This window comes from Panthera pardus, unplaced genomic scaffold, assembly GCF_024362965.1.
Source record: "Panthera pardus isolate Hobbes unplaced genomic scaffold, ASM2436296v1 HiC_scaffold_11, whole genome shotgun sequence".
Classification (NCBI taxonomy): domain Eukaryota; kingdom Metazoa; phylum Chordata; class Mammalia; order Carnivora; family Felidae; genus Panthera; species Panthera pardus.
In genome coordinates, this window is record NW_026526666.1 from 76,082,602 (window position 1) to 76,096,429 (window position 13,828).

At 53.2% G+C, this 13,828-nt stretch overlaps 1 protein-coding gene across 1 annotated transcript; it reads left to right on the plus strand.

Annotated features, from left to right (window-relative positions):
• Nucleotides 1-353: 353 nt before the first annotated feature.
• On the plus strand, nucleotides 354-12,821 carry HPCAL4 (hippocalcin like 4). The gene is made up of 4 exons (XM_019430257.2): nucleotides 354-791; nucleotides 6,714-6,883; nucleotides 7,233-7,448; nucleotides 8,771-12,821. Exons 1-4 carry the CDS (start codon nucleotides 632-634, stop codon nucleotides 8,966-8,968), a joined length of 744 nt encoding a protein of 247 aa, XP_019285802.1. The 5' UTR covers nucleotides 354-631; the 3' UTR covers nucleotides 8,969-12,821.
• The last annotated feature ends 1,007 nt before the right edge of the window (nucleotides 12,822-13,828 follow it).

Consider the following 13,828-nt stretch of genomic DNA (forward strand, 5'->3'; position numbering starts at 1 on the left):
TGTCTGGAGAGGATCGGAATTAGGGGCTGTAGGGAGCCCAGGACTAGCGTGGGTCCAGATAGAGGTTGGGCGCTTCGCCATCGGCGCTGCGTTCTCCGCGCCCGCCCACCCTCCTCTCAGTTCCCCGCCCGCAGCGCAGGGCGTGTGTTGAGGGGGCGAAGCGAAGGCGTGGGTGGGCGACCACCCCAGCTCTTCCCTCCACCAGTCAGCTTCTCTGCAGCTCCCCGTCGCCCTCCTCCAATTTCGGGTGGGACTTGGAGGGGGTCGCATCTTGTGACTCATCCCCTCTTCCATCCCCACCCCCGGCTGGGGCCCTGGAAGGGAAGGCTTAGAGACTCGGCTGTGGCTCTCCCGTTTCCACAGCAACCGTGCGGTTGTTTGCGCGAATCCACTTCAATCATCACCTTTGGCCGCAGACTGAGGCCCGGAGTCTGAACCCTAGGGCGGGGTACAGTCGGGGGCACAGCCCTTCCCCCTTCCTCGCGACTACGAGAAGGTCAGCGCGGGCGGGCGGGGCGCGCTTCGGCAGCCGGGCCTCACTGGCCATCCAGTCCCCACCTGAAACCCCGCCTGCCACTCCGCCCCAGCGGAGCCAACCAACGCCCGATCTGCCCGGGATGAGGCGGGGCTTATGCAAATCGTGTCGCCTCCGAGAGACATAGTGATACAAGAGCTGGGAGGCGGCTCCGGTGCGGACCTCGGAGAGCCTGGCCTCCAGCCCGCCAGCCAGTCTCGGTCCCCGCGGCCCGCCGAGGCTCAGAGCCATCCAGCGACCCGGCGAGCGGCCTCAGGTAACGCGGGCGGGGCCGGGCAGAGGCCCTTGTCCCCTCCCCCTCCACTCTCCATTCCCATTCTCCTCTACCTGTTCCCCTCATTCATCTCCTTGACCCCTGGTTCCTCCATAAGCGGCAGCATCTGGAGGGCTGCCCCCGGGGAAGGGACTCCCACCCTAATCCAGGCCCCATGGGTCTCAGGGAAGGAGGCAGAGCCGCCTTCTTACTCCCAGCTCAGGTAAGAGCACCCACTGCTCTGGCCCCCAACACACACAACACACACCCACACCCACACCCACCCACGCTGGGGGTGTGGTGTTGCTGGTGCTCAAGGAGGCAGTAATCACCCTTCCCCTTTGCGTATGTGTAGTTAGTTGCCCAGCACCATGGCAACCTCCCACCTCCACAGATAGCCCCCACCCATGCCACCCGGCCCCACCAGCAGCTAGCTCTGCACTTCACATCACAAGGTCCCTGTCCCCAAAGACAGCCCCCACCTCCATGGAGAGCCTACTCCCACCTCACGTTGTCCCCTCAGACTGTCCCCATCTCCCACCCCTCAAGGTGACAGAGCTCACAGCATACCTGGGGGAGGGAAGAACACCGCCCCCCCCCCCCGCCCAGTTCTTCTCCTCACACTTCCTCAACAGCACTGCCACCTCCCATGGTCCCAGGGCTAGGCAGAGGTCCCATGTTTGGCCTCTTTCATCCTGGCTGGAGGATGAACCAGGGGCACCACCCCCAGCAGACTACCCATACCTGACTGTCACTGCTGTCAAGGTCCCAGCCTTCTCCTTTCCCCTCACCCTTCACAGGCGCTGAGTCCTGCCTCTCAAACATCTCTAATTTGGATCCTTTCTAGCCTTCTTGCACTCAGTCGCTCTCTCTCTCCTATCTTCCTGCTGCCCCACAAGGATCTGCCAAAGCTCCATGTGGACTGTGTCACTCCTTTCCCTAAGGTGGCCTGAATCTGGAGGGCAGAAGAGCTGGGTTAAATCTTCCCTTTGCCCCACCTGCTGTTTGCCTTTGACCAAGTTACTTCCCTTTCTGACCCTTCGTGAAATGGGGAAGGGGGCCGGACAGAGGGTGGACTTGACGAGATGGTTTTGAACGGCCTTCCAACCCTGACACGTTCTGGTTCTGTGGCTAATTATGGGCAGATGGGACCATTTCACTCTTGCCCTGAGCCATTAGGCATTTCAGAGAGGAGGCCTGGGGGGCGTTAGTCCTCACCAAGGGGGCATTGCTTCTTACCCAGGCCTCCCCCTCCCACACACTCTCCAAGCCAAGGCCCGGTCTCAGCTGTCCGGAGTCCCCTCCCAGACCACCAGCCCACGTGGCATGGACAGTTCCAAAGTGGAGGTGGTCACTAGGGCCCACGTTTTGTTTGTAATGCCCTGCCCCTCGTTAAGGAGGAGAGGGAGAAGACGTGCCGCTATGGCAGCTGCTTAGAGAGGAGCAAAGGGAGGAGAGGAAGGAGAAAAATCTCCTGACCAGGGAGCTGTTGTCACCATGGCAACCGTCTCAGCACCAGCTCCTTTGAAGCTGGGTGAGGGTGTGGGATTATTGCCTCCCTCAATCCCTCCTACCCTCACTGCCACTTCCCCATTTGAAGCCCACAACTTGGAGCTCTGCCCTCTGGAAGAAGCCTGTGAGCACAGAGGGGCAGCAGCTTTGTGTACTGGGCAGTGCCAGCTCCTTCACAGCTGGAGGGCAACCCTCAAGAGGTAGGCAGGGGAGGCTGCAGATGTTCAGCGGGGCCACAGTCCCAACAGAACATACCCCCAGGGCCTTTGCCTTGCTACTGGTGGGCTTTAGTTGGCCTTCAGTGAACTCTTCCTTTCCCCGGGTCTGGGTTCCACTGTCTCTGAAGTGGGTGCCATGGCAGGAGAACACAGATAAACAAAAGAGACTGACGCCATTCCAAGGAGGAAGACGAGGTTTCTGCCCCTCTTGTGTAATCCACCAAGGGGCATTCATTGAACTACTCTGTGCCAGACATGGCCTTTGGGTCTCTGCCGGCAGTTCTGCGCAGCCACAGAGGGCAGAGCGGGACTGGTGTGAGGCAGCTACCAGAGGGCAGAACTCGGAATGATGGGAAAAGTGCTTTTCTCACTCTCTGATCTGCCCCAAAGTGGACTTGGTTATATGGCGGAGGGGGATAAACTCTTTGCCATTGAGCAAACAACTTAAGAATATTTTTTGACTTGGGCCAGGGCTTAATACGAAGATCTCTCCCAAATCAGGTTCCATTCTAGAATTCTAGAGCACAAGGTGAGGGTCAGAGAGTTCTGGAGTCCACACACTTGTGGGGCTCAGTTCCACAGCCCTCAAAGGCTGGCTGCATGCTGCTGACTGTCCACTGTCCAGGCTGGGAAGTAGGCTTCAGCCAGGCCTGAGTGCTGAGGATAACTGCGTCAGCCCAGAGGGGAAGAAAGGATATTAGGGGAGGGGAAAGCCACTATGCAATAGGGAAATAGGTCCTGGCTGTGTGAAAACTAACTGAAAAGCATGTAGTTGTGAGGGGAGCAGTGGGAAGTAAGGCTAGACAGGTGGGCACCTTGATGCCAGATTCTAGAAGATTCTAGAGTACAAGGGGGCCCATGGGCATATCCACCTCTAGCCTGTATCGTATACTTATGGGCAAAACCAGAGATGAAGCTGCCTCAGAACGGAGAAATCAGAAGAAAGACACTTCCTCTGAGGCAGCTGAGCCCATGGGCATGGCTTCGCATGCAATGCTTCACCTGGATCTCAGCCCCTTTAGCTGTGCCCCTGGCCTTGACGATGGGGGACAGGGGGAGAGAGGACATGGTGAAGTTTCCAGGAGAGCATCAAAAGAAAGAACAGCAGGGCTTGGTTGCAAGTTGGACCTAGGGAAAAGGAAGAGGGGAAAGTAAAGGTAATTAACATTGCACTTCCACTCTGGGATGGAGGAGGAAAGGAAGGAAGGGCCGATGGAGAGAGAAGATGGCCACAGGTTGAGGGTGTCTGGTTGTAGATGAGGGGAGTCAGAGGAGCTGTTGGGCCACCCCGGGGGGTGGATATTTCCTAGATGTCAGATACAGTGGGCTGGAGCACAGTAAGATGGACCCACTGAGGCCAAGAGGGAGATCAGAGCTAAAGTTTTCCCAGAAGGCAGGCAGGAGTGGGGAAGGTCTGTACTGGACAAGAGTAGTCATAAATTGGAGAGAGTAGTCCAGGCAGGTGGCATGGATTCAGCCTGGGTGTTCATCTGGACCCTTCCACTGACCTGCTGTGTAACTCTGAGCCAGTTGTCTCCTTTCTCTGGGTTCCAGTTTTCACTAAAATAAGGGGATATCTTTTTTTTAAGGTTTATTTATTTATTTTGAGAGAGAGACACACACACAGAGAGAGAGAGCTAGTACAAGCAGAGGAGGGGCAGAGAGAAGGAGAGACAGAATCCCAAGCAGGCTTTGTACCCTCAGCACAGAGCCCGAAGTGGGGCTTGAACTCACAAACTGTGAGATCATGACCTGAGCCGAGATCAAGAGTCTGATGCTTAACTGACTGCACCACCCAGGTGCCCCCAAATAAGGCGATATCTTAAAGGGACTGCCAGCTTTGACTGGCAATCCAAGAACAATAGAGGAAATGAAGAGAAATGAAGGAAGAGGCATAATCCTCAGTGGGCCTGGGACCAAATTGGGGCTGGGAACAGGTGTGACCCCAAGAGATAGAGAATTGTGGGAAGGGAGCACAAGGCAGGAAGGAGTCAAGGGACGGAAGGCCAGAGCCACACAGACATCATGACGCACACACGCAGACATGTGTACTCTGACAGATTTGCGGTCTCATACACTGACATGCTCCCGCCCACACCCAGCCCCTCACACAGACGCTCAGGCACATCCCCCAGAAGAACGCGGGAAAGGCTCCACCTCCCCTATTGGACACCTCTCCCTCTGGGTTCTCTAGCTCGCTTGGCTACACCCTGAGCCTGCAGTGTGCTTTGGACTTGGGGAGGGGTCAGCAGGGGATGTTGCCTCCTTCTTCTGCCCATAGGTGTTCCAGAGGCATCCTTGTGCCCAGTGCAGCTGTTTTGGACCCCACGTTCGGGGTTCCTGAGGATGGCATGCCTCCCCCTCCCTGGCTTCTCCTGGGAGCATAGAGGATTCCTCATCCTCTGGGGGTGGTAGGCGGGGGAGGATGTCGCTACCCCCACTCCTGCTTGATCTTTCTCATGGCACACTGGAGGCATGTGCGGCCCAGAGATATCTTGTAACTAACTTGAAGCCACATAGCAAGGGAGGGGGCATGGAACAGACCAATCTCAGATCTGGTTGTTCAGGGCACCCCTAGCAGTAAGGATTAGAAGCCACACTGGCATGCAGTGGGCTATGGAAGAGGAATTTCTTCTGCTAGCCTGACAACTTCCTCTTCCAGAGTATCTTCATGACAGGTTACCCTGGGGTCGGAGTCTGGTGCCTTCCCAAAGAGACTCCAGGCAGGTCAAACTCACCTCCAGGGCCAGGTCCTGGAAACAGTTCCTGGAGGGATATTCCTCCCATGGAGGTCAGCCGAGAATGTCTACCTGGCCTTCAGGGCCTGGCAAGGCCTCACTCCTGATACATCTGGGGAGGGCCTGTACCTCCCTCTGCAGAAACTCCTCTGTCACAGGCTACATGAGGGGCTCCTGTTCCAGTGGGGGAATGGCTCTTCATCCTCCCCAAACCCGCTTCTCAGCAACACCACCTCCACTCATTCAGCCCCAAATCTGAGCCTCTGCCTCAACTTCTGTGTTGCTCTCATCCCCACATTCAGTCACCCGAGTCCTGCCAGCGCCTCCTCCTAACATGGCTTGGTCCATCCATGTCACTCCACGGCCTCTGCTCGGTGTCACCGTCTCTCACCTGAACCATGCAGCAGGCCCCTCTCTTCTCTGTACCTTCCCCCACCCAGGTCATCTTGCATGCTGTAGCCAAAGGAAAAATTCTAAAACACATTCCTACTTTCTCATCCCAGCGCCTAGTTCAGGACCTGACATTTGTAAGCATTCTGTGTTTATGGACTGAATGCTATCTTCCCAGCCCTTGCTTTAAAATCCCTGTGGGTAAAGGCCAAACTCCTTGGCATGGATTGAAGGCCCTTGACAATCAGCCAGCTACCTCTTTGGCCCAATTATGAGCTATTGAGGTTGGCCCGTATCTACTTTATCCCCATCACTGGCATGGGACCTAGCACAGCCAGCCTCAATAAATGCTCAGGGAATGAGTGACTAATGAAAAACAGGATTAGTCAGGGTCATCAATGCTATCAGCTAGGATTTCTATTTGTACAGAGGAGGGGAGGGACAAGCTTCCTGCTGGGGTGGCCCAGAAAACCTTGAGGAAGAACTTGGGAGATGGTGCCGGGGGCGGGACATATGAGGAACCTTCCTCAGGTCCTTGAGCAGAAAAAAGCCTGCAGAGGTGGGTAGGGGCCGAGCGTGGAAAGCTCGAAATAGCAAGGAGAGGGGATTAAGACTCTAGGGGTGTGGGGGGCTATGCCAGGTGTAAACGGGAGAGGGGAGGATGCAGGCTGTGGCATCAGCACCAGTCAGCCAGAAGGCCAGGAGCCGAGACCTGGGGGTGGTGATCCTGGGTGCCAGGAGGGAAAACCTGCCGCCAGGAGTGGGGAGGGGCCGCTATGGGAGAGAAATGTATGATGAGGGGAAGGGGGTGGGGGAGGCAGGGCGTCCTGTGGAAAAGTGTGTGAAGGATAGAGCCTAGCTGTAGGAAGGCGGGGGAGGCTGTGGAGGGTGGAGGTGAGAGCAGGAGACCCATCCTGCTGTGGAAGGAGGAATCCTGGCTGTGAGAATGTGGGACTTGTTATGGGAGGGGTTGTTGTGGAGAAAGAGAACCCGTCCTATGGGGACCTGGGGACCGCTGGTGAGGCGGCCTTGCCCTGAACCAAACTGAGGGAGCCCCTGTCCTCTAGGCCCTGCCATGGGGAAGACCAACAGCAAACTGGCCCCAGAGGTGCTGGAGGACCTGGTTCAGAACACCGAATTCAGCGAGCAGGAGCTGAAGCAGTGGTACAAGGGCTTCCTGAAGGACTGCCCCAGCGGTATCCTCAACCTGGAGGAATTCCAGCAGCTCTACATCAAGGTGGGCGGGGCCAGGCCATCCCAGGAGGTGGGCTGACGGCCGGGGGCGGGGCCAAGCAACCCCCAGGGGGCGGGCCGGATGGCCGGGGGCAGGGCTAGGCAACCCTAGGAGGCGGGCTGACGGCCAGGGGCGGGGCCAATCAACCCCAGGGGGCGGGCCGGATGGCCGGGGGCAGGGCTAGGCAACCCTAGGAGGCGGGCTGACGGCCAGGGGCGGGGCCAATCAACCCCAGGGGGCGGGCCGGATGGCCGGGGCGGGGCTAGGCAACCCCAGGGGGCGGGCCGGACAGCCGCGGGTGGGCAGAGACATCTAGACTGCGGCTTCACCACAACCCGCGTCCGCGCCTCAGTTCTTTCCCTACGGCGACGCCTCCAAGTTTGCGCAGCACGCATTCCGCACCTTTGACAAGAACGGCGACGGCACCATCGATTTCCGGGAGTTCATCTGTGCCCTTTCCGTCACCTCCCGCGGCAGCTTTGAGCAGAAACTCAACTGGGCCTTTGAGATGTACGACCTGGACGGCGACGGGCGCATCACGCGCCTGGAGATGCTGGAGATCATCGAGGTGCGCTGGGGCAGATCCGGGAGGCCAGGGTGTGCTGGGGTGACGCGCTCCTGGCTTCGGGGCACGTCCTCTCCAGCCATCTCCAGTCACCTTACTGTCGGGCCTCAGGAACATCCCCGCTGCACCCCACCTGCCCCCGCATCCCGCCTCCCAGGACCCAGTGTGGCTAACTGGCATTGGTTGGGCGTGCAGTGTAAGGACTGGCCTTATGCTAAGTGCTTTATCCAATAACCCTATGGAGTAGGTACTGGCAGAAACCCCATTTTACAGATGTGGAAACATAGCAAGTGGTGGTTCATGATTCAAATCTAGGGAATCTGACTTCAGAGCCTATGTTTCTAACTCATTATTTTTTCAACAACTATGTATTGAGTGCTACCATGTGCCAGGCACTGTTCAAAGTTACTGCTTTTGTGGGGGGGAGGACATTCCTTCTACAGTGAGAATATTTTGAAACAACAAGAAAAAAACCCTGTGCATGTGAAGCAATAAATGTTAGGACATAAGAAAAACAAAGTAAGGGGAGCTAACGCGATGGAGGAGGTGTATATAGGGTGAAATGTGAGAAGCAACCTGAATAAGGTGAGGGAGTTAATCATGTAGATTAATCTGGGGGTGGGGGAGAGTATTCTGTGCAGAGGGAACAGTAAATGCAAAGACTCTGAGGTGAGACTGTGTTTGCAGCGTTCAAGGAGTAGCCAGGAGAGCAGGGTGGTACGAGAGAAGTGAGAGAGGGGAGAGTGGAAGTGGTCAGGTAGGCAGCCAGGATCCTGGTCTCACAGTCTGGGGTAGAGACTTAACTTTATTCTGAGCAAGAGGGAAACCATTTAGAGCTCTCTGTTCTCCGTGTGGAGAATAGACGAAGGGCATGGGAAGGCAGCAGAAGCAGGGAGACCAGTTAGGAGGTTTCCACTGCAGGCCAGTCAGGAGCAGTGCAAGTGGTTGATATGGGACCTAATGCAAAATCTGGGCTGACGAGGTTTGCTGAAGGATTGGACTTGAGGGAGAGTCAAGAACGTCAAGGTTTTTGGTCTGAACAACTAAAAGAATGAATTTGCTCTTTCATGAGAAAGGGAATGCTGGGGGGAGAGCAAGTTGGAGGAGAAGACTTGGGTTTTAGACATCTTTGGTTATGAGATAACCATTAAATATTCAGTCTTAGTGACCATACATCACCTTCCAGTATCCTTGCCATCTCCCAGTGTTCTCTCTGCCCACCCCTGACTTCCTTCATTCACCGCACCGCCCCCCCCCCACACCGCCATTGTCTCTGTTCACTGTGGGTGTTCACAGTTCCCCTCTTTCCCCTCCACCCCTGCCAGGCTATCTACAAGATGGTGGGCACTGTGATCATGATGCGTATGAACCAGGATGGGCTCACGCCCCAGCAGCGTGTGGACAAGATCTTCAAGAAGATGGACCAGGATAAGGACGACCAGATTACACTGGAGGAGTTCAAGGAGGCGGCCAAGAGTGACCCATCCATTGTGCTACTGCTTCAGTGCGACATGCAGAAGTAGAGGGTGGTGAGGGGCAGGGCCCCTGGCCAGGAGGGGCGTGGCTACCTCCCAACCCGATGACCTCTCAGGGGGAGGGGTACTCTAGCCTCACTCTCTGGCTCACCCACCCCTCTGCCCAAGCCCTTGCTCCCCTCAGTCAAGATCCTTGAGGGACCACCTCACCCTGGAAAAGAGACAGATCCTCAGGTATTCTGTGGTCTAGCCCCACCCCGCAGTCATGGCCCTGAACACGGGCATAGAGAGTTGGCTTTTGCCCCAAGAGACAGGGTTGAGGACGGGGGGCTGTGGGTCTGCTTTGAAAGTCTATTCTTCCTGGGATTATGCTTTACAGGATGTGGTCCCACAGATCCCAATTAAAGGGCCAAAGTGGACCTGTCCTTTGCTGAGGATGTAAATTCCTTAAAGGTGGTCTCTGCCCTGCCCCCTTGACTCTACCTGGCCCCTCCAGCCCCAGCCTTTGGAACGTTCATTCAATCCTTTCTTCACCTAACGTTTATTGAGCACCTGTTCAATGCCAGGCACCTCTAGGTGCTAAGGTTATGGTATTTTACAGAACACATTCCATGCCCTCTGGAAGCTCATAAAGGAGGGTGAGGCAGTGGTCAGAGTCTCAGATGGAAACGTCACACACAGCTGAGCAGAGGGCATGGAAAGGCTAGTTAGTTCGAAAGGAACTATGAAATCTTTCAGCTCAGCTCCACCCAGAGCTGCAGAGAGATGAAATGAAAAGTGTTTGGAAGTCTAGGAACCATGTGAATGGAAGTTTTAAGAAACACTGATATTTATGTAATACTTATTTTTTTAGAACCCTTTGAAAGAGCTAAAGTCATTTTATTAGTTTAGGATATTAAAACATACTTTATATTACTTAGTTTCTTGTAAAATGATTAAACGAATATAGAAAATGCTAATTTTGCAGGGCGGGGGGGAGGGAGAGCTGAGAAAAAAGAGGGAAAATACCAGCAAACTTACCAAATAACACTTTTTCTTATCAGATCAAGTCCTGAGGTGTCACTGTCAGCAGCTTCTGCTGCTTCCTTTTTAATGACCGTTTTCAATTCAGTGAGCAACTCTCTATTATGCGCTTGCTCTGGTTGGATGCCGACTTCAGAAACAGAAAAGACAGGTTTGCTGAGAGTGAGACTAGTGTATCTTCCACATGTTGGTAGTTCCTTTCCAGATTTGGTCTAGTTTCAAAGAGGGGCTTTTTCTTTCACTGCTACAGAAACAGAAGGACCTAGAAGAAGAGGACCACCTGGCCACTGTTCAGGTTGCCAGACTGCACTTATGGACCAAAATGCCTAAAAAGTGCTGGGGATGTGCTCCATTTGAAAGGCTTTTTCTAACCCCAGATCCTCAGTCTGCCAGGTAATCCATCATCTTCCAGGTGCACTGGCTTTGCTTTCCAATGTCTGCTTTCCGATTTTGGATCCGTGAGCTATACAGCTGCATGCTTTGACTGCCAGAAAATTAATCTTGCTCCTTCAAGCCTTTCACTTTATTTTCTACTGTACTTGTGATCAGAAATTAGCTTTGATATGCAGTGACAGATTTCCTCTTGAGCTGCTGGTGACAACAATCTCATATACAGGTGCTGTCAGCCCAGGGTAGGAGCAGGGAGTGATTGCCGAGTCAGGAGTACGGGATTGTGTCTCCAGGAAAGAGATGCGGCATGCCTCTTCTGAGTGCTCACCTGTCCTCCCTTCTTTGCAGGTTGCTTGAGGATGCTGACCTTTGGTCCCAAACTCTATTGGACCTTCCTTCTTGCTGCCCTTGGAGGTAGCAAGGCCACTTAGCTGCCACACTCTTTCTGTCTTCTGCCTATGACCAGCCATGTGGTAAGGCTGGAAATTCACATCCTCAGGCAGTAACCAGCAAGTTTTTATCCAATAATGCCTCAAGGAATGTTCCATTGCTCTGAGGAGCTGGTCATTAGGTGTATCTTGTGCTACCACTCAGCACTGAAGATGCATAGATATTCAACAGCCTGGCTTAGCTGAGACTTCCAGTGGAAGACTTTTTACAAACTGGGGTTCCCATCCCCCAAATATTGAATCTAACCTAACTCACGATCGCAAAACTTCATGACTTTCAAAGGCTTGCCATGTACTCCATCTCTTTCTATTCTCCAGCCTAGGAAATAGAAATTTTCATTCTCTTTCTCCAGACTTGGGAAGTGAGACACAGAAAGGGGGGGAATCCCTTGTGCAAGAGCACACGGTCAGGGAGTGGCACAGTGCTAAGGCTCAAACCCATGATCTGAGTCATATGAAGTTGCCTGTAGGGCAGGCTAAGTTAGTTTTGGTCTTGTACATGCTTCCTGCTAAGAAGTTTCTGAGGTGGTGGTCTTCCAAAAATAAGTAGGAGCTTGGTTGAACTCCTGACATTTTTAAGTATCTTGTTGTCTGCTTCTGGGCAGCTCTGTTAACAGGTCAATGCTGTCCTGGGAAGCCCCTGACTCAGATCCCTGGAAGCACCCTGCACTTTCTTTGCACTGTCTTTACTATCCTATTCCTCCCTACGAGAACTGTTTTTGTCTTTCTCCAGTTGGTGGGTAAGTCCTACCCGTGAGAGCATGTTTGATCACTCCAAGCTTCTCAGTGTATCCTGTGAGTGATATTTGCAGTCTGGCCAAACATTGTCAGATAACCCAGTGATGTGAACACATAAAACCAGGCTGGGAACTGGGAACACCATCTTGCTGATAGGAGGAGTCCAGGCAGGCCACGTCTTGCTCCCACATGCTCCTGGATGTCCTACAGGCTGCATGCTCAGGAGTTCCTGTGGTAGAGCACTGACCCTGCCCTGAGAAGAGAGGCAGGCCTCCAATCCCTGTGCCAGTATGAGGGACTTGCCATAAAGCTCAAGGTTAATGGAGATTGAAGTATGACTTGTAGAGACACAAAAATATATAGACAGTGAAAACAATACATAGAGTATATTCAAACTCTCCTTTTGAAGTTTTGTCTCTTTTTGCAGCAAGTCTGAATTACAAGGTTTCAGAATCTACCTTCTAACTGCATTCTGTCCTCGTTCATCCTTTGGGGCTGATTGATGAGCCCCTTATTTCTTATCTCTAAAAATCATCAGCAAGGTCTACTTCACATGGCCACTCCAGTCCTTTGAGCTATAATCAGGATTATATAACTTACCTTCAAATCAAAAGTTAAGAAAAAGGAAGCCCATAAGCTAAGGCACTGAATCTTTTCCTGACAATTTCTAGAGGTAGAATTTCATCATGCTGCAGAGAGAGGGAGAGAGAGAGAGAGAGAGAGAGAGAGAGAGAGAGAAGGAGGGGAGGGAAGAGAAAGGAAAGAGAAAGAATGAGAGAATAATGTGGTGTTTCTACACAGGGTAGTAAGCTGACACTGTAAATGTTTTTACACAAAAATGTACAAAATCAACACATTTTCCTGAAGATCCACCCTGGGTGAGGTTTTGTTCTGACTTTAGGGATCACTGTGGAAGCAAGAATATATTTCTTACGTATTTTATTTATCATTTTCGGGAAAAAAAAGTCAAATTCTGCAATTGAAAAGTCTCAGAAAAACATGGAATTTTCTTTCTGAAATTTTCAAGGTTTTCTTTTACCTTTGCCAGAATGTGGGGCAGGACCAGGCCTCCCAAGGTGTATGGCCCTTCCTGCTTTGTGGAGGCTGTGGGCATGTGGAGACCTGGGGAAATAGGGGTGCTGGGTGGCAGAGGGGGGCATCCCAACTCATTCTCTAGTGTGGCCCCCTGTCCTCTCCACATGTGCTGCTCCCGACTGTGCCCGCAGTGACTGTCCTCACTATTCAACCCTGTGCTGTATGGTGTGTTTTTCCACTGACAGTGAATAAAAGGTGTGACCATGCTGAGGTCTCTTATTCTTCCCTAAGCTAAGATAGGGTTGGGGTTAGGGACAGGGGAGAAGAGGCCCCGGGGGTGGGGGGGGGTGGGGAGCTCATCGTTAGGGGTGCCTCAACGACTCCCTTGGGGCCGAGGTCCTTATTCTAGCAACGACTCTGGTTATGTGGAACAGAGACCCACCTGAGTTAGTTCAAAGAAGGGAGGAGCAGATTACAAGGGACCCTGAAGATGAAAAATCAAGAATGGCTGGGCCTCAAAAGAACCGAAACTGGCCACAAGGTCTCTCCCTTCTCCTCTCTGGGCCTCACAGGCTCTCTTCCTCTTGGCAATATTTGTATCTGTGTTCTTTTCCTCGGTTTCTCTTCAGATTTCCTTGGTTTCCCTGCAAAAGTGGCTGCAGCCCCAACACTGTGTCAAGACTCACCAATAGCTGACAATACTCTGCATCTCTTAGTTCCAGTTTTCAAGCAAAAGGGTCTGATTGGCTCAGCTTGGCTTCCAGAGGGAGGCCTTCGTCCATTCATCAATAGCCAGACCAGGTGCTGATATGTGGGCCTGTGAGCAGAGCAGTTTCCCCAGAAGGGAGCTAATGGCAGCCAACAATGGACTTTGTTTCTCCCTCTGTCCAATGGAAAGCATCATAGAGCCCAAATGAGTGGATAGTGGGGAGTGAAGAGAAAAGCCAAGAGACAAGATTATAATTAGGCCATATGGTGCCCTTTTGAGCAAATTAGGAAAAGCCACCCCTTCTGAGTGTGAACAGCCTCCTAAGTATACAGCTGGGCCAGTGGATGGCACCTTTGGCCTAATGAGAAAAGTATACCCCTTCTTCTGAACAAATACAGCCTTGTCATGCCATGGTACACAGCTTGGCAAGTGGAACAAATCCTGGATTTCAGTCTCACCTGCCCTGCTGGTCAAGGATGTTGTGTAGTGTGTAACCTGCTCCACCATCCACAGGGGCTCAGCCCAGGCCCTGAGACCTCCCTGGGATGCAGTTAGTGTTGACGT

What these genes read in the sequence shown, in the direction of transcription:
- HPCAL4 (XM_019430257.2), top strand. Translation starts at nt 632, where the DNA reads ATGCAAATCGTGTCGCCTCCGAGAGACATAGTGATACAAGAGCTGGGA. An exon ending in GACCCGGCGAGCGGCCTCAG is followed by an intron (nt 792 to 6,713) that starts GTAACGCGGGCG and finishes CCTGTCCTCTAG; the next exon opens with GCCCTGCCATGGGGAAGACC. An exon ending in AGATGCTGGAGATCATCGAG is followed by an intron (nt 7,449 to 8,770) that starts GTGCGCTGGGGC and finishes CACCCCTGCCAG; the next exon opens with GCTATCTACAAGATGGTGGG.